At 45.8% G+C, this 27,657-nt stretch overlaps 1 protein-coding gene across 1 annotated transcript in view; it reads right to left on the bottom strand.

Annotated features, from left to right (window-relative positions):
* Nucleotides 1-239: 239 nt before the first annotated feature.
* The window catches only part of LOC129712577 (guanine nucleotide-binding protein subunit beta-5), a 38,715-nt gene continuing 11,297 nt past the window's right edge, over nt 240-27,657 (bottom strand). Inside the window, exons 3-11 of the mRNA XM_055661100.1 lie at nt 25,323-25,364; nt 23,956-24,032; nt 21,246-21,378; nt 12,133-12,276; nt 8,347-8,438; nt 7,046-7,094; nt 4,679-4,775; nt 3,048-3,214; nt 240-1,403 (exon numbers count right to left, since the gene is read on the bottom strand). Of these exons, the coding sequence (XP_055517075.1) occupies nt 1,392-1,403; nt 3,048-3,214; nt 4,679-4,775; nt 7,046-7,094; nt 8,347-8,438; nt 12,133-12,276; nt 21,246-21,378; nt 23,956-24,032; nt 25,323-25,364 (813 nt within the window). The 3' untranslated portion in view covers nt 240-1,391. The remainder of the gene's footprint in view (nt 1,404-3,047; nt 3,215-4,678; nt 4,776-7,045; nt 7,095-8,346; nt 8,439-12,132; nt 12,277-21,245; nt 21,379-23,955; nt 24,033-25,322; nt 25,365-27,657) is intronic.

Genomic DNA, 27,657 nt, shown 5'->3' with positions numbered 1-27,657 from the left:
GTTAAAGGTAGACAAAAATGCTGGAGAAACTCAGCGGGTGAGGCAGCATCTATGGAGCGAAGGAATAGGTGACGTTTCGGGTCGAGACCCGAAACGTCACCTATTCCTTCGCTCCATAGATGCTGCCTCACCCGCCGAGTTGTCCTCCAGCATTTTTGTCCACCTTCGATTTTTCCAGTTCTTTCTTAAACAACAGCCTGTTAAGATAGACAAGTTTGTAAAATCCAAAAACATTTGCCATTATTTAAAATAGTATATGTGCCATTTATTATTTTTTGGTACATTTCAAAAGATTTACACAAGAACCGTTGAAGTAGTCACAAAACAGTTACAGAAACAAAACTAAAATTGTACAATTGGTCCTACACAAAGTAAGTGCTTTAACAAGGGATCCTATAAGAATTCAAAAGGCTTTAACTCTTTGCCGATATCTCAGTAATGTTGTAATAGTCCACTTCTTACGAAATGAATTAAAATCTTGAAAAGATCACAGTGCATTTAAATCTACTGCATTGGATAACATCAAACAAACCACTTGAAACAACAACTTTGATTACTTTTTTTTTCCTGCTGCAATATGTGGAGTTTTCAAACAGTCAGTCTACAGACCTAATCCAGACTTGTCATCTGCTACTGAACATTAATTTACAATTCTGTGTATCAAAAACAAAAGAAAAAAATCTGTCAAAATGAACATGCTGAACAAAAGAGAAATTTGCCACCTATTAATACTGCTACTATTCAGCGCAATACATTTTGTATAATATACCTACATATATTCTGGACAAGGTTAGTTTAAATAGATTCTCTACATTGTATCCCACTGTCTAATCTATTAATTAACCATAAGAGTATCACGTGTAGTTATTCTTAGCAATAAAACATAAGTAGTGCTTTGTGACAATCTTTCGAAGTGCCTGGCCTCAATACACCGCCACTTGGACTCACGAAAGCATTACAATTATTTTGTTCCACAGCTTAACTTATCGCCTATTTTTTTGTTAGACAAAATGGGGACTCAAAGGCATGGGAAAATGGAAGCTTTAATAAAAATGTCTATTTAATAACATTTAAAAATGGTGAAATAATTAGCAAGTTGGGGAAATACCTACTAACGGGCCTTGTGGAAATGGCAGAGACCACTACTAAATATTTTGTGTGGTGCAAGTACAACTGAATTATGAGACCAATCCATGATTACATGAAACCCTGCCAGGTTTCTTAAATAATGGTATAGTCACTACAGACTTGTTTAAATGTTACAGTCCCCAGTATTTTCACATTTCCTAAAGCAGACACAAAATCTACAAGTCGAGCCATCATACTGCAAATGTCAAGAAATCCCCAAATGGAAACTTCACTCTGAATTGGAGGATCAACTCCAGGAAGTTTTAAGCCCAGATCTGCAAAACAAAATTACAATTAACAATCTAAGTTTAACGAGCAGAGACACAAGAAACTGCAGATGCTGAAATCTTGAGCGAAAAAACAAGTGTCAGAGGAATTTGGCGAGTCAGGCAGCGTCTGCGGTGGGAATGGACAGACAACGCTTTCGGTCAAGGCGCTTTGTCAGACCGATGGAATAGTGGGGAGAAAGCAGGTATAGAGAGGTGGGACTGGGAGCGTTTGACGGCACTGGGGCCGAATAGTGACAGGCTAGGACCAGAGGCCTCAGAATAAAAGGACGTACCTTTAGAAAGGAGATGAGGAGGAATTTATTTAGTCAGAGGGTGGTGAATCTGTGGAATTCATTGTCACAGAAGGAGGCCAAATTAATGGATATTTTTAAAATGAAGATTGATAGATTCTTGATTAGTACAGGTGCCAGGGGGTGAAGGCAGGAGAATGCAGTTGAGAGGGAAAGATAGATCAGCCATGATTGATTGGCGAAGTAGCCTCGATGGATTTAATGGCCTAATTCTGCTCATAACTTACGAATTTATGGGACAAAACTTCAAGTGATGCTTGATTCAGGTGGGGGGTGGGTTTGGGAGATGGGTGGAGTAAGTGACAAGCGCTATGGTGAAAAGGAGACAAAGGGATCAGATAAGGAAAGTTTTACTACTTTTATATTAGTAAAATAAAGAGGTGACACATCTTCAGATTGAAACGTCACCTATCAACGTTCTCCAGAGATGCTGCCTGATCTGCTGAATTACTCCTGCAGTTTGTGTCCTTTTTTGTAAACCAGCATCTGCAGTTCCTTGTTTCTCCATCTGAAGACATGTATGTTATCACATCTTCTATTTAGTGCATGCAGCAGAGGATACATTTGTGTCTATCCAATCTTTGAACGATGTGCAAACATCATCAAACATATGTACATTCATAATCATTTAAATCTGAAAATGCATCTGTCCGATGACAAATCTCTCAATGTTGGGCTAAGAGGTGTGAAATGGGAAGCTGGAGGGTCAGGGGAGGTGGAGGTGCAGGTGAGAAAGAAGGGTGGGATAGGGGTAGAAATAGACAATAGGTGCAGGAGTAGGCCTTCGAGCCAGCACCGCCATTCAATGTGGTCATGGCTGATCATCCCCAATCAGTACCCCTCCTGCCTTCTCCCTATATCCCCTGACCGCTATATTTAAGAACCCTATCTAGCTCTCTCTTAAAAGCATCTAGAGAACCTGCCTCCACCACCCTCTGAGGCAGAGAAATAAATGGAGTGAGGACATAGGAGACAGAGGATTGGAAAGCTGTTCCTTAGAATTGGAGAATTCAATGTTCATAGCATTGGATTGTGAGCTACCCAAACAATATATGAGATGTTGATGTTCCAGTGTGAATGTGGCTTCACTCTGGCAACAGGGGAGGCCTGGGGCAGATAGGTCGGCATGTGAATGGGAAGATGGATAGCAACAGGGAACTCCTTCAGGCCTTGGCAGACATTCACCTTGATTTCAGTTTCTCCCCCTGGGCACAAAATAGAAACTTTTCCCATATAGTAAACAGATTAGATATGGGGAACAAACTAGGTCAAACAAGTTATGCTGCTGATTGATGTACATAATAAACAAATCTTGTACAGCGAATAATAAAACACAAACCCTCAGCGTGTGATCCCACGATCCTGAGGAGAACGCAGTGCCGTCGGGCGAGACTCGTAAAGTGCTGACTCTGTTTTCATGGCCAAAGAGGATCGATACTCTGGTTCCCTTCAACACGTCCCACACGTTGATGGTGTAGTCGTTGTAGCCAGCGAACAGGAGGCGGCCTGCAAAACAATTCATTATTTGGTTACATATCAGGAGCAGAAGTTGACACTCAATGGGTGATAGAAGGTTGCCACTGTCGAAGGGATCTACCGCCCTCTGAGGCAGATAATTCCACAGACTCACCACTCTCTGTGAGAAAAAGTGTTTCCTCGTCTCCGTTCTAAATGGCTTACTCCTTATTCTTAAACTGTGGCCCCTGGTTCTGTACATATGACAAACTAACTCTCGACTGAAGTTTAAACAAACTACACCTACTATTAAACTTGAGCAAAATATAAAGTGCTGGAGGGGCTGAGTGGGTTAGGCAGCATCTGTGGAGGGAATGGACAGACAATGTTTCGGGTCGGGATCCTTCTTCAGACCAGTGAACTAGCACACCAACCCAGTTGTGCTGTTGCACTACAGTAGATGGATCATTCAGAGAGAAACCACCAGCAAAATGAGTAGAGTTTTGTGTAACAATTCCAGTCTTTCTAAAATAAATAAATGTCGAGCGATTCTGCCTCGACTGTAGCTTCTGCTGAACCTTGCTATAGGTTATAAACAGTTCACCCCAGTTTGAGTTAATGACATTTCCTTTTCACCTCTATCATCAACATGTTTTTGTTCTCAGACACAGTTAAAGTGAACAAAAATATTTGGCTTGGAAACTCCCCGTAATGCTGAAATCCTGAGAACTATGAATAATATTTTCAATTGGATTGGCCATTTATGGGCTTTTGAGAATGTTTTCTCATGCTCTATAGTAAGGTGGGCGTCAGATTTGCTTTGCAAATTCACAGCACTTTCCACCATGTACAACACAGCAGTTAATGGCCATAGAGTCATAATGTGGACAGTGGAATGGAGAGCATCATTTTCCCAGTGGAGGGGAATCAAGAACCATATATCATCGGTTTTAGGTGAGAGGGAACCCAAGGGGCAACCTTTTCGAACAGAGTGGGGTGGGTATCGGGAACGAGCTGCCAGTGGAAGTAGGTACAATAATAACATTTAAATGACTCTTGGGCAGGTACATGGATGGGAAAGGTTCGGAGGGATATGGAAAGGTTTTGAGGCCAAATGCGGGCAAACAGGACTAGCTTAGATGGGGCATATTGGCCGACGTGCAGGAGTTGGACCTCATTCCATGCTGTGCAACTCTGTGAAACTGGTCAGAATCACAGGCCGTTTTCATTTAATTCCATAAAATCAATGATGACCAACCATTCTGTTCGGTGACAGAAGATGATCTATATTACAATTTCCTGTAACATGATGCTGCATCATCTGCACATGCATCTAGAAGTGGGATTTGAAAAATAAATTGTGTAAATTTACTATGCTTCCACGTAAATTCCGTAAGAACGGAATTTCATTCATCATCCCAGATTTTTTTGGTCTTGATTTGCATATTCCATAAGGATGGATATCTATCATCCAAACAGTGTGGGGATTGTCTGTACATTGTACCACAGACTCACCACTCAGGGAGAAGTCCACACTAGAAGCACCAAAGATGATGCTGTCCTTCGAATATATAGCAACCTCTCTGTCGGCGCGGAGATCGTACAAGCGACACTACAAAAAAAGGAAACAATCTCATTTAAACCTTGAATCTCAGGTTTGATTCATGGGCCTGTCCCACTTACGCAACTTTTTCGGGGACTGCTGGCACCCGTCATAGGTCGTTGCAGGTTGCTGAAAATTTTCAACATGTTGAAAATCCAGTGGCGACCAGAAAGACGCTACGACTCTTTGGGTGACTGAGGAGACGACTCACGATCATACAGGAGACACCCTGGCAACATGTCGCGGGGTGAAGCCTGTATGGTCGTGAGTAGTCGCCCAAAGAGTCGTACCTTGTTCTGGTCGCCACAGGATTTTCAACATGTTCAAAATTTTCGGCGACCTGCTGCGACTATGACGGGTGCTGGCAAGTCGCCAAAAAAAAAAATCACGTAAGTGGGACAGGCCCATTAGTAAAACTCTAGGAATTCTCAGACCATTTCCAGCAGGACAACACTGAAGGTGTGTCATTATAAAACAGTCCAGTTCTTAGCAGATGTGTTGCTTTGGCTATCTGATGATCACACATTTGTTTCTCCTCATTGTCTTCTCTCCCTTCAAACCGGTCTCAATACAACCCAGCCTGTCTCGGTTATTGCCCACATCCTTATAACTCTCCATGTGCTTGCTTTCATTGGTTGGGGCTTCGAGTATAAGAGTCAGAAAGTCATGATGTAGCTTTGTCAAAATTTGGATAAGCCACATTTGATTATTGCATACAGTTCTGGTCGCCCCATTACAGGCAGCATAGGGCGCAGTAGTGGTTTACCTGAACACTGCCTGCATTAGATAGTATTAGCTATACGGAGACGTTGGACACACTTGGATTGTTTTGCCTGGAACGCTGCAGGTTGAGGGGGGACCTGATAGAGATATGTCAAATTATGAGAGGCATAGATAGGGCAGACAGTCAGAACCTTTTTCCCCACACACCTATTCTTTTAATGTGGAGATACTGCCTGACCCACTGGATTACTTCAGCACTGTATCTATCTTTAGAAATATTAAAAACCAGAAGGCATAGCTTTAAGGTGAAAGGGCCGAAGTCTAAATGAAATTTGCGGGGCAAGAGAGCAGTGTGCGCCTGGAATCTGCTGCCAGGGGTGGTGGTGGAGGCAGATACGATTGTGGCATTTAAGAGGCTTTTAGACAGGCACACGGGAACGGAGGGATATGGATCAGGTGCAAGCAGATGAGATTAGTTAATCATGGCATTGTACTGTTCAACACAGGCATCGTAGGCCGAAAGGCAATTTTCGGACGTTCTATGCCAGAGCTATAAATTTTGTGGTTTGGATTTCTTGGGGAAGTAACCCAAAGATTATTAGGGAATCTTTGACCTAACATTTCAAATGAAAATGAATTTATATAGTTCTGTAAAATCCCAACCAGAATGAGCATTTTTGCATTGCGTGGTAGTTTTGTCTCCAAATCATAAGGTTATAGGTCACACGGTGGCGCAGCGGTAGAGTTGCTGCCTTACATCGCCAAAGACCCGGGTTCGATCCCGACTACAAACCCATTCCCACGCTTCCTTTAAACTCCCTAATAGCTTCTTTCCACAATCCTTTTAAAACCCCTGCGGCCCTGTTCAGTTTAGGTTTATTATTGTTACAGGTACAGTGAAACATTTAGTTTTGCACGTTATCCAAACAGATCAAATACCATACATAAATACAGTCAAGCTAAACTCAAGTATAATAGGTGGAGCAAAGGGGAAGATACAGAGTGCAGAATATAGTTCTCAGCATTGTAGCGCACCAATTTCCATACTCTTTCTCAACACTTCAGATCCCTGTTCTAGCATTCCCCTTAAACCCACCAGGGTTGCAATTCCCACTAAACTCAATGAGTTCTCTTTAAATTCACTTAAGGGCCTCTCCCGCTTGCCGATTTTTTTCGGCGACTGCCGGCATAATTGCCTGACGTATCAGGTCACCGAATGGTTGGCGGCGTGACGCGGCATGATGACGTATGACACGTGGTGTTTTTTTCAAGTGTCGCAACATTTTTTTTTTGTCGCTACTGAATTTTGAAATGTTCAAAATTTGGCGACACTGATAATGACGCCGGCAGTCACCAAAAAAATGGCCAAGTGGGACAGGCCCTTTAGTTCACGGAAAACATGATAACACCATCACGTAACCGGTAAGAAATCTTTCATTAGTACTTGGTTGGGGCATCAATAGGCTGGCAAATCTGCCAGTCCAGCACCACCGATGCATTAGAGCGATGGATTATTGGAGTTTCATTGTAATAGTTATGATTAAATCAGTTCTTACCGTAGCATCATCTGAACCGGAGGCAAAAGCATCACCGCTTGGAAAATACCTGTTGTAAGACAAGATGCTTCAGTTCAGTTTAGTTTATTGTCACGTGTACTGAGGTACAGTGAAAAGCTTTTGTTGCGTGCTAGCCAGTCAGCGGAAAGATAATACATGATTAGAATTGAGCCATTTACAGCGCATAGATGCATAAGGGATCACATTTGCAAAATAACAGTGTATTATGCTAACCCCGAGTCTCATATATTATATCCACACAACCTTACCTTCAATCTTATATTGAAAAATAATATAGAATAATTATGTCTTGTACAATACACATTGTGAGGTTTTTTTGTGATAAATTTAACTTTATTTTTTATCACGTGTCATAAGTCATAAGGTCATAAATGATTGGAGCAGAATTAGGCCATTTGGTCCATCAAGTCTGCCCCGCCATTCAATCATGGTTGATCTATCGCTCCCTTCTAATCCCATTACCCTGCCTTCTCCGCATAACCCCCGACACCCGAACCAATCTATCTCTGCTTTAAAAATATCCATTGACGGCCTCCACAGCCTTCTGTGGCAAAGAAATCCACAGATTCGCCACCCTCTGACTAAAGAAAATTTCCATCATTTTATCCGATTTGATTGTATGATATCAAATCAATCAGATAATAGTATGCATAAATACAATGGCGCTATACACAAGTACAATAGGTAAAGCAAAGAGAATGATAGACAGCAGAATATAGTTTCTCAGCACCCTGGCGTAACAGTTCCTGAGAGAAGTCCAATGTCCGCAGTGAGGTAGATTGGAGGATTGGGATTGCACCCTAGCTTTTGGAAGGACCATTCAGACGCCTGATAACAGAGGAGAAGAAGCTGTTCCTAAGCCTGGTGGTGTGTGCTTCTAAGCTTCTGCCCTGACGGATCTTGGAGAAGAATGAATGATCGGAACGGGGAAAGTCTTTGACTAAGAAGACTTAGTCTGAAGAAGGGCTTCGACCCGAAACGTTGCCTATTTCCTTCGCTCCATAGATGCTGCCGCACCCGCTGAGTTTCTCCAGCAATTTTGTCTACCCTAAAGTTTTTGACTGTCGGCTACTTTCCTGAGGCAGCCTGAAGCATAGATGGTGCTAGTGGTGGGGAATTGCGGTCTGTGTGATGGGCAGGGCAACACTCCGGAACATACAGTAGCACTAATATAAGTGATGCAGTTTGCTACAACTTGTGATCAAGTTTGTTTCAAAACATTTGCACTTTTAAGCTTTCACTTTTCAGGTTCCTCAGAAGAAATCAACCCATCTACTCACCGAACGCTGTTGATGTCAGAATCATGAGTCTCAAAGGATTGGATACACTGACCAGAACGCATATCCCAAACCATTGCTTTCTTATCACAACCCTGCAGGGGAAGGAGAACACAAAAATAAACAGAAGAATGTGGTGTGTGCTTCTTAGCTTCTGCCCTGATGGATCTTGGAGAAGAAGGAATGATCGGAATTGTACAGAAATAAATGTAATTAACTTCTCAACCGTTAGTTACGTCCAAAAAGTACTCTTTACTGCTTGTGAATGCAGCATCTTTCTTGTTGCAGGGTTGCCAAAACGGAACACAATACTCCAAGTACGGCCTCATCAATGTCTTGTACACAGTAACGTGATGTCCCAACTTCTATACTCAATTCCCTGCCTGATGAAGGCCAATGGGCCAAAAGCCGGCTTCACCACCCTATCTACCCAGACAACACTTTCAGGAAAGTTGTACTCTGATACCCCTCTGCTCCACAACGCCCCCTCAGGGCCCTGTTATTCAAACAGTGCTGTTACAGGGGCACGATAAATTCTTGTGACCTTTGTGACATTAATCCTCAGGTCGGGTCGGAGTCTCGAATGGAGTTGGACGGAGAACAAAGGGGGACTTTTGTGTGGGAGGGCTGCCAAGAACTATGGGGAACCCGGTGTTTGTGGGGGGGGGGGGGGGGGGGGTTGCGGAGAACAAAGGGAGACCCGGCGTGGGGGGGGCCACAGATGTCTAAGGGGGACACGGTGGGGGGGGGGGATAAAGAAGGGATAAATGCTTTTTGTAACTTTATGGGCGACTATTTTGTGTACTTTGTATGCAAGAACAAAGAATTTCACTGTACCTAGCTAAGTACGTGACAATAAAGTATCATCATCAAATCTAGGCTCTTTATCGTTCTATCACGTGAATTAGCTATGTTCCACTCGTTTATATTGGCAGGATAGGTAATGTTACACCACTTGTGTCCACGGATTTGATGTCTTTCCTCTAGCAGAGGATGATTCCAAGGAACGCCGTTCAACTGCCCAGCAACGTTACTTGGTGTTGTACGGTGATTTCCCAGCTACATGAAATCTGAGAAGCAGGAAAGTACCTGGATCGGTCGGTTGGGAGTAGGCAAATCTCTGTGCTTGAAACAACAGAAAATATGCTTGACTGGAATTTTTAAACCATAAAATATTAATAAAGAAAATCCCTCAGAATCCTTTTGGACTTTTATGAATGTGTGATACACAATATGTAAGGTAGATGAAAGCTGAATGGCAAACATTGTGCCAGCAGGTGTAGCCCCTATCAGAATTAAATTGAACTGAAAGCTACCGCATGGAAACAAGCCATTCTGCCCATTGATTCCAAGCCGACCATTGATATGTTCACACTGGTTGTATGTTAACCTAGTTTAGTTGGGGCATGTTGGTCGGAATGAATGCATTTTTATTTCCTGAGCAAGTCACATTAACAAGATAAATGGCTGATAGGTACATGTGGTGGTTATTTGGCAGCAATATGCATCAGTATGAAGTATTGGCACCTCTAAAAAGTTAAAAAAAATATAGATCCCCTAATTTTTAGAATTTTCTTTCTTTCTTTTAAAATCTTTTTATTAGTTTTTTTCAAAAACAAAAACAAAACAACAAAAAAAAAGAATAATGATAAACATAACAATGATATTGATACATAGGGATCAGGATTACATTAATAACAGGTATAACCTAAATATGAGTCCAGTGTCAAAATACACATTGAATATAGACCTCCTGGTCTCTATGTAAATGTAGTTAAATATTTAAAAGAAAACTTATATATATAAAAAAAACAAAAAGATAAAAAGAAAAAAAAGAGAAAAAAGGAAAAAACAAAACCCCCCTAAACTAGAAAAAAAAAGCAAAACAGAATCTGGGCTGCAAAGAATTTCAACAATTTAAGTCCCTGTTTGGCGTCAAGTCCGTTCCACCTTATAAAGCTAAAAGAATTATTATAACGGTTGGAGAGGGAACAATTCATGTTGTGAATTTTCATTTGATTTTATACTTTTTAACGTGAGCTTATTAAATTAGAGGTTGATTGGTCGCAAATTCAAAAACAGAAGCCGGGGGTATCTTACATAGAACCGATCAGCACCAGAACTGGCCCTTCGGCCCACAATGCCCGTGCTGTACAAGATGCTATGATAAACGAATCTCCTCCGCCTCCATGTGATCCACATCCCTCCATATCTATGTGCTTTTTCAAAGCTTAAATGCTACTATCATATCTGTTTCTACCACGACCCCCTGGCAATGTGTTCCAGGCACCCACCACACATATTAATAGAAATAAAATGTTGATGAATGTGTCTTGATTTTTAATTGATACCAGACCAAGGGGGACCTGTTGGGCCCCGTCGCCTCACACACACACACTAACCACCACACAAAGTGGAGGTACACAAAAAAGCTGGAGAAACTCAGCGGGTGCAGCAGCATCTATGGAGCGAAGGAAATAGGCAACGTTTCGTCCCGAAACGTTGCCTATTTCCTTCGCTCCATAGATGCTGCTGCACCCGCTGCGTTTCTCCAGCTTTTTTGTGTACCTTCGATTTTCCAGCATAGAAACATAGAAAATAGGTGCAGGAGTAGGCCATTCGGCCCTTCGAGCCTGCACCGCCATTCAATATGATCATGGCTGATCATCCAACTCTGTATCCTGTACCTGCCTTCTCTCCATACCCCCTGATCCCTTTAGCCACCAGGGCCACATCTAACTCCCTCTTAAATATAGCCAATGAACTGGCCTCAACTACGTTCTGTGGCAGAGAATTCCAGATGTTGTCCTCATCTCGGTCCCAAAAGATTTCCCCTTTATCCTTAAACTGTGACCCTTTATTCTGGAAACAACAATTTTCCTCATCTAGCCTGTCCAAAACCCCTAAAATTGTGTAAGTTTCCAAAAGATCCCCCTCAATCTTTAAATTCTAGTGACCCCTTGCAGTTCCTTCTGGACACACACACCCACACACATCACACAATAACACACCACACACACACACACCACACACACACCCACATTGTGGACAACACACACACACACACACACACACAGATCCCCCTCACACTTCTACACACACACACACGAGTTCCTTGCAGTTCACTTCACACACAACACACACACACACACACACACAGCGGGTTCCTTCTCCGGGAACGCAGCCAGAGTTTCCAACAATATACACCCCTCGTATATTTTGTTAAGTGTATCGGCACCTTTTCGTCTTCACTAGGTACATGTGAAGGGTAAGACTTGAAGGAGGCAAGTTTGTATTGTTATTTATCCAAAACACACAAGGTTGTTTGAAAGGCAGGTGGGTGGTGTTGTAAAGAAGACAAAAGGGTGTGAGAGAAGGCAGGTGAAGTGTGGAGCAAAGGGATATCACCCATCTGCCATTCAAACCCCTTCACCTGTATCCACCCATCACTTGTCACCTATCACCTGTCTGAAGAAGGGTTTCGGCCCGAAATGTTGCCTATTTCCTTCGCTCCATAGATGCTGCTGCACCTGCTGAGATTCTCCAGCTTTTTTATGTACCTTCCACCTATCACTTGCCAGGCTTTGTCCTACTACTTCTCTTCCAGCTTTCACCCCCCCACTACAATCAGTCTGAAGAAGGGTCCCGACCTGAAACATCGACAGTCCATGTTCTCCTGACCCGTTGGAGCTACTCCAGCACTTGGTGCCATTTTTATGTTTTATCAGCATCAGTGGTTCCTTGTGTCTTCCAATAGCTCCTGTTGTATGTTCCTTTGGAGACACTTACCCCCGACACAAACGTATGCCCTGTCTCCGAAGGTGCCAGGTCAAGGCAAAGGACATCGGCACCATGCCCGTGGAAGCTCTGAAGCAACTGTCCACTCTCCACGTCCCAGAGGGCACAGGTTCCATCACCGCTGGACGTCAGAATCTAAGGGGACGGAAGGAAAGTTTAAAAAAAAGTTATCATGGTGGTAGCAGTGAGACTGCACCGCACTTAAAAAATGGTGCCAAAACCTTGCGACTCTTGCATGCGGTCTCAGGGGACTATTTCTATGCTATTTGTACTAACAGCGGCGACATCACCACGGAGGTCCGCTGGACTGGAGAGCGGCATCTCCGGCCTGGATCGACCGCCTCAGCGCAGAGGGAGAACAAGGAGGGAAGAGATGGAAACTAAGACTTTGCCTCCATCAGTGAGGATGTGCTTGGTGAACTCACTGTGGTGGATGTTTAATTGGTGTTTATTGTATGTTTTGTTATTATTGATTCTGTGTATGACTGCAGGCAACATAGTTTCGTTCAGACCGTAAGGTCTGAATGACAATAAAGGATCTATCTATCTATCTAATCAGGGTTTGTGCTTAGGTATGGCAATACTTTACTGAACTGTATACAAAAAAAAGAATGTTACTACACTGTACTTGATAATAAAGAACCATTGAACCATTGATACGGATTTGCATTTTAAGCCACCCAATAAGATTTTCACCCTTGTCATTCCCGCTACTCTCCTCTCCCGCCAGGTAGGAAAAATACAAGTTTGAAAGGTGGTAGCACGAGATTCAAGAGCAGCTTCTTCCCGGCTGCTTATTCTGCACTCTGATATGTTTACACTTGTGTGTGGCTTGATTGCACTGTTGTGTAGCATGATTGGACTTGACCTGGTTAGCACAGAAAGGAGAGCTTTTATACCACTGTTTCGTGGTACACATAACAATAATAAGCCAACACCAATACCAAAAAGTACCATTAGCCCGAGGTGGACTAGATCATCCACACTTCTCAATAGTACAACTCAAGCAAATAATTATATCCATTACTAAAATCAGAGAGGGGTACAGAACAGGAACAGGCCCTTCAGCCCATCGAATCCATGCCAACCATCAAATGGGTGATTGCTGGTTGGCATGGACTTAATGGGCCTGTTTCCATGCTGTATCTCTAAACCAAACTAAACTACATTGGTCCCATCAACTATGAATGAATGATTGCTGCTTGGCATAGACTCGGTGGACCTGTTTCCATGCTGTATCTCCAAACCAAACTCAACTAAACTGAATTAAACTACAACTAAACTGTCTTGGACCTGAATCCAGAACCCGCTGGTCAAAAGGAACAGCATTACTAAGCCAATGAGATCTCCGAGACATGGTTCCGACAACAGACCTAACCAAACAAAACAAGAAATCATTGGACGTCTTTCTGTGTACGACATGGGTTTGATGCACTGTTTATACATAAAAAATGTTTACGGGGATCTAATCTCTGGGGGAATCATGTTGCAATTCCAACCTTTATGAAGCCATTTGACTGATTGAATTAATCTAAAGAAGCAGCATGGAAACAGGCCCTGCGTCCGACCAAGTCCACATGACCATCGATCACCCGTTCACACTAGTTCTATGTTATCCCACTTTCCCATCCACTCCCTACACACTAGAGACAATTTACAGAGGCCAATTAACCTACAAACCCGCACGTCTTTGGGATACGGGAGGAAACCGGAGGTCCCGGAAGAAACCCAAGTGGTCACAGGGGAAACGTGCAAACTCCAGACAGGCAGCATCCAAGGTCACGGTGGAACCCGGGTCTCTAGCGCTGTGAAGCAGCAGCTCTAACCACTGCGCCACTGCTTTGCCCGAACTGTTCTCAATTCCAGGAGCTCCAATTGTGTAACACATCAGCTGCACAGTTTTAGAGTCCAAGTAAGACCCTCTCCTCTGTAGAGAGGGGAGCAGTTAATTACAATTAATGCAGCGTATGCGCTTTATAGACAATGACAATGAATGCACCTTAAACAAGAATGATGCACCTGGACTAACCCCAGGGATGCTGCTGGTTCCATGTGAATGCAAGGCCTCTTCAGCTGCCTCACGTTGAAGTGAGAGATGCACTGTTAACATTTCCTATACTCAGGTGCCATCTAGTGAAACAAATTCACTCATCCATCATATCGTCTCTAACTCTTGCACCAGAGCACGGTGGCTCAGCAGTAGAGTTGCTGCCTTACAGCGCCAGGGACCTGGGTTTGATCCTCATTACAGGTGCTGCCAGTACAGGGTGTGTACATTCTCCCCGTAGGTTCGCCCCATGTGTTTTCTCCAGGAGCTCTGGTTTCCTCCCACACTTCCAAAGATGTACAGGTTTGTCGGTTAATTGGCTTGGTAAAATTGTAAATTGTAAATTGTTCCTATTGTGTTAAGAGTGTGGGGATCGCTTGTCAGCACAGACTCGGTGGGCCAAAGGGTCTGTTTCCGCGCTGAATCTCTAAACTAAGCTGGTTTGCCAATTTCATACTAAGGTCCACGTACATCAAACCTGTGTAGCCAGTCAACAGAGGAAACTCAACTCATCAGGATGAGTCTGGATTTAAATCCATGAACCAAGATCATGAACATCCCCTCTGATTCTGAGGAAGGCACACTCCAAAGACGTACAGGTTTGTAGGTTAATTGGCTTCTATCAATTATAAATTGTCCCTAGTGTGTAGGAAAGCGTTAGTGTACAATGTGATCGCTAGTTGGCGAGGACTCGGTATGCTAAAGGGCCAGATTCCACGCTGTATCTCTAAAGTTTAAATGACAACATTTGGAATACGTAAATGTGACCTTCTGAACAGAACACTTGCTAAAGACCAAGCCACATCGCTCAAGGTGGTGAACTTCCCGGGAATTTCTCCCAGAAACCAACATTTCAGTGCTCTAAAGCTCCCCCCCCCCCGCATACAATCTTCCTTCCTTCATATCTCTGCCCTTGAGTTTAAAGTGGTCATTATTAGTCACCCTGTTGCAATGTCCATGGCAAGTAATCATAATCATATTTTATTAGCCAAGTGGATAAATGTGAGGTTATCTACTTTGGTGGCAAAAACAGGAAAGTAGACTATTATCTGAATGGTGGCCGATTAGGAAAGGGGGAGATGCAACGAGACCTGGGTGTCATGGTACACCAGTCATTGAAAGTAGGCATGCAGGTGCAGCAGGCAGTGAAGAAAGCGAATGGTATGTTAGCATTCATAGCAAAAGGATTTGAGTATAGAAGCAGGGAAGTTCTATTGCAGTTGTACAGGGTCTTGGTGAGACCACACCTGGAGTATTGTGTACAGTTTTGGTCTCCTAATCTGAGGAAAGACATTCTTGCCATAGAGGGAGTACAGAGAAGGTTCACCAGACTGATTCCTGGGATGTCAGGACTTTCATATGAAGAAAGACTGGATAGACTCGGCTTGTACTCGCTAGAATTTAGGAGATTGAGGGGGGATCTTATAGAAACTTACAAAATTCTTAAGGGGGTTGGACAGGCTAGATGCTGGAAGATTGTTCCCGATGTTGGGGAAGTCCAGAACAAGGGGTCACAGTTTAAAGATAAGGGGGGAAATCTTTTAGGACCGAGATGAGGAAAACATTTTTCACACAGAGAGTGGTGAATCTGTGTAATTCTCTGCCACAGAAGGTAGTTGAGGCCAGTTCATTGGCTATATTTAAGAGGGAGTTAGATGTGGCCCTTGTTGCTAAAGGGATCAGGGGGTATGGAGAGAAGGCAGGTACAGGATACCGAGTTGGATGATCAGCCATGATCATATCGAATGGCGGTGCAGGCTCAAAGGGCCGAATGGCCTACTCCTGCACCTATTTTCTATGTTTCTAAGTATGTTTTGCAACATACGAGGAATTTAATTTGCCATACAGTCATACCAATAAAAAGCAACAGAACACACAAAATACATTTAAACATAAATATCCACCACAGTGACTCCTCCACATTCCTCACTGTGACGGAAGGCGAAAAAACTGTTCAAACTCTTCCCTCCTTTGTTCTCCCGTGGTCGGGGGCCTCGAGCCTTCCCTTCACGGAGCGATTTGGCTCCCATAGCCAGCGGCGTTTAGCGCCCTCTGCGTCGGGGCGATCAAGCTCCTGCATCGGTGGGGGGGTGGGAAATCTCAGCTCCCCCGCGCCGGGCAACCAGCTTCATGACAACAGTGGCTCTCTCATACTAAGACATGGAAACGCAGCCTGAGGTTTGCACGCCATCTCACAACAGGGGTACAGCTGAGGTGAAGAAACAAAGCACGCATTGTGCAATGTTCCACTCACACGTTGTGTCCCATGATCTACTGGATGTCAGCCATGGTCCACTGGGTCATGCTCTCATCTCAAGTCAATGGGTCGCAAGTTCACTCTGGATACGTGGGGTCTGCAGAAGGAGCCGTAACTCTGGTGCAAGGGTTAGAGACGATAAGATGAATGAGTGCTAACTTGCTTGCCACGTAAAAAAACTTAAACAGTGGCTTTATGAGTTTACCTCCCCTGGGTGTAAAATATCACACACTTATATTTTCCATATACGTAGGGGGTACACGTAACTGCAGATGCTGCTTTGCAAAAACGAAAGACACAAAGTGCTGGAGTAACTCCACGGGTCAGGCAGCATCTCGGAGAACATAGAAAGGTGATGCTTCGGGTTGAGGCCCTTCTTCAGACTGATTATGGTCAGGGAGGTAGGGGACGAAAGCTGGAAGAGTGGAAGGGCAAAGCGTGGTGTGTGATAGGTGGATATTGGTGAGGAGGCATTTTGACAGGCAGATGGTTGGACCAAGTGAGGAGATGAAAAAGACAAAATGTGTGAGATCTGGAAAGAAGAGGATATGAATTGTGAAGCCAGAGGAAGGCATGAAGGTGGAAGGGGGAGGTGAGGCGATTAGATGAGGCACACAGAAGGGGGGGTGGAGCGTTAGTAAAAGTGGTGGGATGTAGGTTTGTTACCTCCTAAACCTCTCCTTGCCATGTATCCAAATATCTTTTAAATGTTGTTATTCTACCGCCCCCAACCATCTCCTCTGGCACCTCGTTCCATATCCCCACCACTCTCTGAGTGAAAAAGTTACCCCTCAAGTTCTGATTAAACCTTTCCCCTCTCCCCTTAAAACAATGCCCTCTGATTCATCTGCCCTGGGAAAAAGTCTGCATTCACCGTATTTATTCCTCTCGTGATTTTGTGCAGCTCTCTACGATCACCCCGTCAGCCTCATGCACTTCAGGGAACAAAGTCCTAGCCTGCCCACCCTCTCCCTGTAATTCAGGCCCTCGAGTTATGATTAATTTTTGACAGCGTGTGAGCACTTCATGTTAAAGTGTTTTGCATTTGAACATTTTGCAGCAAATTGTGTAGATAATAGCGTGGCAAGGGTGATTCCTTAAACCCTCAGGAATGATTAAATCAGCCCCTTACTGTGAATGTCATACCATTCACAGTGGTGGTCTCCAGATACATCATATACCTCCAGCTGCTGCCATGGCAACTAGCTGCAGCACCATCTCTACCTATAACTATAGCACCAGACAAGATTATGAATATGTCCCAATGAAGGATGTTATATCAAACGGGTGAGTAAAAGTAAATGGGTATTTTTGAAGAAATATAATGACATCCTGCACTAAGGGTAACTGGGCTCAAGAGCCTGTCCCAGTTTCATGACCTAATTCACGGCCTTTTTTACTCGTGGACATTTTTCATCAGGCTAGAAAAAACGCCCCGACCTACTTGATGCCATGAGTACCTGCGATTAGCATCACGACCTACCTACATAGAAACCTAGGTGCAGGAGTAGGCCTTCGCCCTCGTGACGCCATTCAATATGATCATGGGGATCAAACTCAGTATCAGTGGTCATGCCTTCTCTCCATACCCCCTGAAAGTGGGACAAGGGCCCATCTGACTCCCTCTTAAATATATGAACGCCTCAACTACCCTCTTGGCAGAGAGTTGAGAAACTCTCTGCGTGAAAAAAGTTCTTCTCATCTCGGTTTTAAAGGATTTCCCCTGTATCCTTAAGCTGTGACCCCTTGTCCTGGACTTCCCCAACATCGGGAACAATCTTCCTGCATCTAGCCTGTCCAACCCCTTAAGAATTTTGTAAGTTTCTATAAGATCCCCCCTCAATCTCCAAAAACTCTAGAGAGTATAAAAGCAAGTCTATCCAGTCTTTCTTCATAAGACAGTCCTGACATCCCAGGAATCAGTCTGGTGAACCGTGTGCCCTATGGCAATAATGTCCTTCCTCGCCAAAATGTACGCAATTCCAGGTGTTCTCACCAGACCCAAAGGTGCAGTGAAGTGCTCTATTCAAATCCTTTTGCAATGGCTAACATACAACGCTTTCTTTACTGCCTATGCACCTGCATGCCTACCTTCAAGACTGGGTATTTGAACCCAGGTCTCGCTATCTCCCCCTTTCCCCGGTCACCAGATAATAACGACCTCGTGACGACCATGAGTCAAGGGCAAACTCGGCAGTGGTCGTGAATTAGGTCGTGAAAGTGGGACAAGCCCTTGAATCTTTTATTATAGACTTCATTCGGGCAAAAGGCTGTTTAGGTGCACAGTGGGAAACTACCATTTAAAGGGCACCGGCTTGTTAGTTCGATAGTGGACTACGTCATAAAGATTTTAATGAAAAGGTCAACATTTAAAAGTAGAATTCCTCCCTGTACAGTTTTCCAAATGACGAGTCTATTAACTCAAGTCATAGGTCCCTGTGTTTTTTTAAATCATGAGCCATTGAGATTTGAGCCTTGCTGGCAACGGTTTTGTGTGATAATTGATGGGGCAAAATTAGGCATCGTAATTGTGGCTGAACTGACAGATCTATTGAAGTGCAACATGGTGCTGGAGGAACTCAGTGTCAGAGAATCATAGAGTGATACTGTGTGGAAACAGGCCCTTCGACCCACTTCCCCACACTGGCCAACATGTCCCAGCTACACTCGTCCCACCTGCCCGCGTTTGGCCCATATCCCTCCAAACTTATCTTATCCATGTACCTGTCTAACTGTTTCTTAAATGTTGGGATAGTCCCTGCCTCAACTATTTCCTCTGGCAGCTTGTTCCATACACCCACCACCCTTTGTGTGAAAATGTTACCCCTCAGATTCCTATTTAATATTTCCCCCTTCACCTTAAACTTATTGGATCGGGCAGCATCTGTGGAGGGATGGGTCGGGACCCTTCTTCAGACTGATGGAGTATTGATGGGGGGGGGGGATTGGCAGATGAGTGGAGTAAATTAGGTGAAAAGGAGGGAAATTAATGTCAGATGAGGAGAGAAGCTGGAGAGGAGATATAGATTTGTAGGTCTCTGTAAATTGTCCCCAGAATGGAGGGATTGGATGAGGAAGTGGGATGACAGAACTGTGAACAGGTGATCGATGGTGGGCATGGACTCGGTGGGCCGATGAGCCTGTTTCCATGCTGTATCTTTCCATCAATTAGTCAATCCTGCCTCTCCAGGAACCACATGCAAATGACACCCACGCATTAAAGAGTAGTGCAGTGCAGTGAGCTGGGCAGAGTTGTTTGAGAAACTTCCTATACAATACACCAGGCGTAATCTGCAGGGCACATTGGCCTGACCAGGATGATAAGGACAACATCAGGATTTCCTACTGGTTTCTTTCTCAGTTCGAAAGACTATGTCAGCAAGTGTTAATCCAGTTGAGTTTAGTTTAGAAATACAGCACGGACAAAAGGCCCTTCGGCCCACCGAGTCTGTACTCTCCAGCGATCCCCATACACCGACACGATCCTACACGTTAGAGACACGTTATAATTTTAATAAAGCCAAATAGCCTATAAACTTGCACGTCTTTAGAGTGTGGGAAGAAACCGCAGAAAACCCACGCAGGTCACGGCGAGAATGTGCAGCCAGCACCCGTAGTCAGGATCGAACCGGGGTCTCTGGCGCTGTAAGGCAGCAACTCTACCGCTGTGCCACCGTGCCGGCCTGGGCAACAGTTGGTGCACCCCCTGAAGTCAGCTGGCTACAGTCAAGCGGAGAACGGCGAGCACCTGGGCTTTCGGCAGCACGGTGCCCAACTGACCGTGGTATCCAAAACCACAATGGTGCACGCATGCCATCAGCCAGAACATGCACGACAGGAAGGCAGACTAAACACAAGTCTCAGGTGCACCCCAGAGGGGGTTTAGTGTATTATGATCACATGATAAGAAAAAGTCCGCAGCTATTTTAAAAGTTTCAAACTATGTCGTCAGATGCTTGCTGAAGATTAGTTGAAGGCAAGTAAACAATGGTAAATGACAAGGTTGTTCGACTGAATTATTACATTGGGTTCCAAGAAGAACAATTAAAGGTCACAAGGAACTGCAGTTGTTTGCACTATTATGGTTACATGATATTATAGTTATCGATTTATTATATTATTGATCTTTTAAAGCTGCAGGAAGCAGGAATTTCCGTTGCTCCGCTGCCAATAAAAATGACAAAGTAAACATTCTTGTTTCGTCAATTCCACAAGTTCTACAATTACTCAGGAATACTCAGCAGGCCGGGCAGCATCTACAGGGAGTTTAGTTTAGTTCAGTTTAGAGAGACAGCGTATAAACAGCACCTTCGGCCCAGTGAGTCTGCACCGACCAGCGATCCCCGCAACATTATCACTATGCTACACACACTAGCACCAATTTACACATACCTGTACCATTTTAACTTATACCAAGCCAATTAACCTACAAACAAACGTGTACCACTTTGGAGTGTGGAAGGAAACCGAAGATCTCGGAGAAAACCCACGTGGTCACGGGGAGAACGTACAAAGTCCGTAGAGACAAGCAGACAGGTACAGAGCTAGATAGGGCTCTTAAAGATAGTGGAGTCAGAGGAGAAGGCAGGTACGGGGTACTGATTGGGGGATGATCAGCCATGATCACATTGAATGGCGGTGCTGGCACGAAGGGCTGAATGGCCTGCTCTACCACTGCCGCACCGTGCCGCCCTGATTCCGATCATCACCATCAAACTCTTCCTCAATCTGCTGGGTATTCCCAGAGTTTTTGTCCCTATTTTTGCAGAATTTTGCTTTTGGGAATTTCCATTGTCTTACCTGCATGTCCGAATTAGTGAAGCTGCAGGCAGACAGGTAGTTTGTGTGCATCGCCACAGATTTCTTCTTCGACGCCATGGTTTCATTTTTATCGAAGGTCAGTGGGTACACAGAGCACTTGTTGTCCAAACCTCTGGAAAAGTCAAAGAGAATTACAGGATGTAACTTGGGATTGTTTTCTCTGGAACGCCGGAGGTGGAGGGGAGACGTGACAGAAGTGCATAGAGAGGCGTAGACAGAGTAGACATTCAGAACCTTCCTCCCAGGGGAGATGATGTTGGAATCTTCAGCAAAATACAAAGTGCCGGAGGAGCTTGTGGGGGATCTTAGAGAAACATATAAAATTATAATGCAGGTAAAATGCAGGTAAAATTATAAATATAAATTATAAATATAATTAAAAATAAATTGGATAGTTATATGGATGGGAAGGGAATGGAGGGTTATGGTCTGAGCGCAGGTATATGGGACTAGGGGAGATTATGTGTTCAGCACGGACTAGAAGGGTCGAGATGGCCTGTTTCCGTGCTGTAATTGTTATATGGTTATTATATGGTTATAAAAGGACTGGACAAGCTAGATGCAGGAAAAATGTTCCCAATGTTGGGCGAGTGCAGAACCAGGGGCCACTGTCTTAGAATAAAGGGGAGGTCATTTAAGACTGAGGTGAGAGAAAACACTTTTTCACCCAGAGAGTTGTGAATTTGTGGAATTCCCTGCCACAGAGGGCAGTGGAGGCCAAGTCACTGGATGGATTTACGAGAGAGTTAGATAGAGCTCTAGGGGCAAGTGGAGTCAAGGGATATGGGGAGAAGGCAGGCACGGGTTATTGATAGGGGAAGATCAGCCATGATCACAATGAATGGCGGTGCTGGCTCGAAGGGCTGAATGGCCTCCTCCTGCATCTATTTTCTATGTTTCTATGAACACAGCGGGCCAGGCAGCTTCTGTGGAGGGAATGGACAGGTGGACAAGAGAGGTAGGTAGGGACAATACTTTAAAAGTGATAGATGGATGCAGGAGAGGGTGGAGGAAGTGGCAAAGATTAGAGGTGAAAAGAAGACAAAAAGGGTGTCAGATAAGGAGAGTAGGAGTGAAATGTAAAACTGGGTGGAGGGATATGGGTGGAAGGGGACAGAATGGAGTGGAAAGAGGGGAGGTAAAATGGGAATGGGGACTCGGGGGTGGGCAATGAGTGTACAGAGGAAGGGAAAGGGCGGTGTGGCTGGAGTGACGGGAGAATTAGGTGCACACTGGGGTGGGGAGGGGCATTCTTCAAGGGAGAACTCAAAGTTCATGCCGTTGGGGTATAAGCTACCCAAGCGGAATACGAGGTGTAGTTCCTCCAGTTTGCGTGTGGCCTCACTCTGGCAGTGGAGAAGGCCAAGGGCAGGTAGGTCAGTGTGGGATAGACTCAAAATGCTGGAGTAACAGCGGGTCAGGCAGCATCACTGGAGAGAAGGGACGGGTGACATCTCGGGTCGAGACCCTTCTTCAGACTGAGAGTCAGGGAGGAGGAAGTCGAGAATTATAGAAGGGTAAGGTGTGAAAACGCCAGATCAAGGCATATAGTGATAGGGAAATGTAGAATGGTTCATTATTAGACGAGGGGAAGGAATGGGAAGAGGAGTTAACATGGTTAGCAACTGAGAATTCCACTGATTCATTCACAACCCTCTGTGTGAAAAAGTTGTTCCTCACCTCCGTTCAAAATAGCTTACCCCTTATTCTTAAACTGTGGCCCCTGGTTCTGGACTCCCCCAACATCGGGAACATGTTTCCTGCCTCTTGTTCCCTCTTATTTGTTTCAATAAGAGATCCTCTCATCCTTCTAAAATACAGAGTATACAAGCCCAGTCTCTCCATTCTATCAACATATGACAGTCCCGCCATCCCGGGAACGAACCTGGGGAACCTACACTGCACTCCCTCAATAGCAGACCCCACCCTAGCATATGGAAGGACCGTTCAGTAGTCTGTTTTAAAAGAACAGTGAAAGGGGAAGTTGGACATGGCGGAAATTACTGAGCAGGATCGGGCAAGGATGCAGGAAGGAAGGAAATCCTGTCAGTTCTTGTTTTTTAAAATCCCGGGGGATTTTTACCAGACAGTTTGCAGCTTCTGATAAAAAAATGCAGTTACTAAAGTGGCATTTAAGAGGCTTTTAGACAGGCACGTGGATATGCAGGGAATGGAGAGATATGGATCACGTGGGGGCAGAGGAGATCAGGTTGGCATCATGGGCCATCAAGCATTGTGGCCGAAGGGCCTGTTCATGTGCTGTACTGTTCTGTGGAAACAAAGAACTGCAGATTAAGAGGGAACTGCAGATGCTGGAGAATCGAAGGTTACACAAAAAAGCTGGAGAAACTCAGCGGGTGCAGCAGCATCATAGCACCCGCTGAGTTTCTCCAGCTTTTTTGTGTAACCAAAGAACTGCAGATGCTGGTTTATATTAAGAATGGATACAATGTACCAGAGTAACTCAGCGGATCAGGCAGCATCTCTGGAAGAAAAGGAATAGGTGACATTCTGGGTATGGGGCAGAAGAGGGGTCCCGACCCATCATTTTTCTCCAGAGATGTTGCCTGAGCCGCTGAGTTACTCCGACACTTTGTGTCTATCTTCTGTTCTGTTCTGTGTTCGATGTTCTAAAATGGAAATGAAGTATAACAGGTAGCGAGGAATCGCCCAATGCAACTGTACTCACCCGCATGCAATGGCGCAGCCCGATGGCGCATAGGCGCATGCCATCACCCAGGTGCAGGGCATGGTCACTGCATGTTCCTGCAAAAATATACACCCTGGTCAACCCAGCGCCACCTGGCAATGGTGGCAATCCAACCCCACAGTCCCCACCCAATCGCAGTGTGTGTGTTAAACTTAGCGAGTCTCCATAATACGGCCGGGACCTCCAATTAACGATAAACATGGACCGAGACAGCCCTGGGCAGTGTCTGTGGGCTCGGTGGATTCAGTGTCACAGCAGAGGGCATGTGTCTGCAGTGTGGGTTTGCCGTCCACCAGGAACAGGAGGCTGTGAACCAACGTGGCTGTGTCTGTGGGTGCTGAGGCCACTCACACATCACATCTCAGCCCTGGCATGTGGGTCACATCCACCTCCTGATACTATTCAACATGGGACCACTGCAGGCTTAGCTCAGCACTTGCTCAAAGTACATTTGTGATTCTTTTAAAGAGGGGGGAGGGAGAGAGAGGGGGGGGGGGGGGGGGGGGGGCCAGGGAGAGAGGGGGATAGGGAGAGGGGGGGGGGAGGGGGGGGGGGGGGGGAAGAGAGGGGGGGGGAAGCGAGGGGGGAAGGAGGGGGGGAAGAGAGGGGGGGAGAGGGGGGGAGAGGGGGGGGGGGAGGGGGGGGAAGAGGGGGGGAAGAGAGGGGGGGGAGAGGGGGGGGAAGAGAGAAGAGAGGGGGGGGGGGGGAAAGAGAGGGGGAGAAGAGAGGGGGGGGGAAGAGAGGGGGAAGAAGAGGGGGGGGAGAAGAGAGGGGGGGAAGAGAGAGGGGGGGAAGAGAGGGGGGGGGGAGAGAGGGGGGGGGGGGAAGAGAGGGGGGGAAGGAGGGGGAGGAGAGGGGGGGGAGGAGGAGAGAGGGGGGGAAGAGAGGGGGGGGGAGGGGGGGGGGAGAGAGGGGGGGAAGAGAGGGGGGAAGAGAGGGGGGAAGAGAGGGGGGGAGAGAGAGGGGGGGAGAGAAGAGGGGGGGGAGAGGGGGGGGAAGAGAAGAGGGGGGGGGGAAGAGAGGGGGGGAGAGGAGAGAGGGGGGGAGAGAGGGGGGGGGAAGAGAGGGGGGGAGAAGAGAGGGGGGAAGAGAGGGGGGGGAAAGAGAGGGGGGGAAGAGAGGGGGGAAGAGAGGGGGGAGAGATAGGGGAACTTGCCTGGCATGTTTGTGTGGGCATGTGTACCCCCACCCCCCTGTTGACCCATGTGACCCGACTGCCAATCAAATTGCAATTAGCCGTGGGTATCCGCTCTGCCAGGCTCCGGCAGAACTCCTTTCAGAAGCCGTTTCATTCTCAGATACACCACCAGGACAAGGATGATATGTTGGTGCTCCATGCTACTCACCTTGTTGGTGGTGAAAGCATCCCACACGATAACCTTTCCATCCTGGAAGCGGAAGAAAGATCAGTCAGCACATATTCTCATGCCAGCTGTTTACAGGGAGCACAGGATTACACAACACACACACACACAAATCCTTCCGGTCTCCAAAGCTGGCAGCTGGTGCTCAGACAATATGCGTAGGAAGGAACTGCAGATGCTGGTTTAAATCAAGGGTAGACACAAAATACTGGAGTAACTCAGCGGGACTGGCAGCATCTCTGGAGAGAAGCGATGGGCGACACTGGGGGTCGAGGCCCTTCCTCAGACTCTTCTTCTGACATGGTCTCGACCCGAAACGTCACCCATTCCTTCTCTCCAGAGATGCTGCCTGTTCCGCTGGGTTACTCCAGCATTTTGTACTTGGTGTTCAGATCCTCTTTCCCCTGAACAATGTGGACAGATGCGTCCACAATACCCTTGCCCCAAACACAGAGAGAGATTCATTCCATTTAGAACAGAGACGAGGAAACACATTTTCTCACAGAGAGTGGTGAGTCTGTGGAATTCTCTGCCTCAGAGGGCGGTGGAGGCCGGTTCTCTGGATGCTTTCAAGAGAGCTGGATAGGGCTCTTAAAAATAGCGGAATCAGGGGATATGGGGAGAAGGCAGGAACGGGGTACTGATTGTGGATGATCAGCCATGATCACATTGAATGGCGGTGCTGGCTCGAAGGGCCGAATGGCCTCCTCCTACACCTATTGTCTATTGTCTATCTATTATTCCTGATTACACGCTGATACTGATTTGACAGAAAATGGCAACTTTGAGCAAAATGTTCACAGTCATACAGCAGGGAAACAAGCCCCTTGGCCCAACGTGTCCATGCAGCCAATATATATATACCCCATCAGCACTGGCCCATTTACCCACATATGGCCCATAAGGGAGCAACTCTACCGCTGCGCTGCTGTGATGCCTGAGGGGTGCTCTCCTCACTGTTCACCGCTGGCTGGCGCTGCAGAAATGCAGCCCACACTCAAACTGTCTCCACAGTGACCTAGTCCCACTGTAGCACGTCATCCCACACAGGATCTGAACCAGAATGCAGGAGGGAGGAACTGGGGGAAATATTGCTGCCACACACACACACATACACACACACACACAAATAGGTTTTGGGAAAGACACGGAAGGATAATGGCACCAGTTTGCTGTGGGGTCGAGGAAAGAGCATTCACGTCGCGGCCCTGTTTCCACCAGCACGTACAAGAAGGGACAAGACAGACACCATTGTATGCAGATGCCGAGTAGTGTGTTCACCTCTGGCTGAACAACTAATCTTGTGTGTGGACTCGATAAGAAGAGTTTGCTGCTACCGAAAAATCATTGACAACGTCTCATTGAACTACACTTTGTTTCGAAGAATATATTTGCACAGTATCGCACACACATCAAAAGCATGCACCACACACCCACACACTCTCTCTCCCTCTCTTTCTTTTCCTCATTCCCTCTTTCTCTCTCTCGCTAACCATTTGACTATCGACTTGAACTTACATAATGTGTCTGTGCCTGTGTACTGAGTGCAGGGAATGGATGCAAGAGTGACCAGGTGATCCTGTATCTATGCTGTATCTCTAAACTAAACTAATCCTTTCCAGTCTACACTCAATCGGCAGAAGGTTCTATTCTCAAGACAGGCAGCGATTGCCAATAATAACAATGTCCACATTCTGTGAATGGAAACAAAATGTTCCAGTGTAACTCTGTAGTAGAAGAAGCTTGATCATTAGTGGAGAGAGTGAAGCACCCTGGAGATTAACCTCGTTACATTTAATTAACAGACCAGGTTGAGTCTGCAGCATGACATGCTAGCACTACCACTGGGACGTGCCCATGGTCCACACACAAACATCCAGGCTGCCTCTCCACTCCCTTCCCTTCCCAGATCTGCAGTCAAAGACGGAAGGGTGCACTGTCTGGCAACTTACAGCGCCAGAGACCCGGGTTCGATCCCGACCATGGGTGCTGTCTGTATGAAGTTTGTACATTCTTACTGTGACCGCGTGGGTTTTCACCAGGTTCTCTGGTTTCCCCCCCAAAGACGTGCAGGTTTGTAGGTTAATTGGCTTCTGTGAATTGTCCCTAGTGTGTGGGATAGTTTTGGTGTACGGATTATCATTGGTCGGTGGGCTGAAGGACAGAAGAATGGCTTCTACCCCAAAACATCAGCCTATCCATGTTCTCCAGCGGTGCTGCCTGACCCACTGTGTTACTCCAGCACTTTGTGTCCCTATGTGTGTCAACCGGCATCTACAGTTCTTCGTTTCCATAGTAAAAAAATGTCTGTGTGCGT

The sequence above is a fragment of the Leucoraja erinacea genome, chromosome 33 (genome assembly GCF_028641065.1).
Source record: "Leucoraja erinacea ecotype New England chromosome 33, Leri_hhj_1, whole genome shotgun sequence".
NCBI classification, from domain to species: Eukaryota; Metazoa; Chordata; class Chondrichthyes; order Rajiformes; family Rajidae; genus Leucoraja; species Leucoraja erinaceus.
Note: the sequence above shows the minus strand (reverse complement) of the source record. Positions and strands in the feature narration are given on the sequence as shown.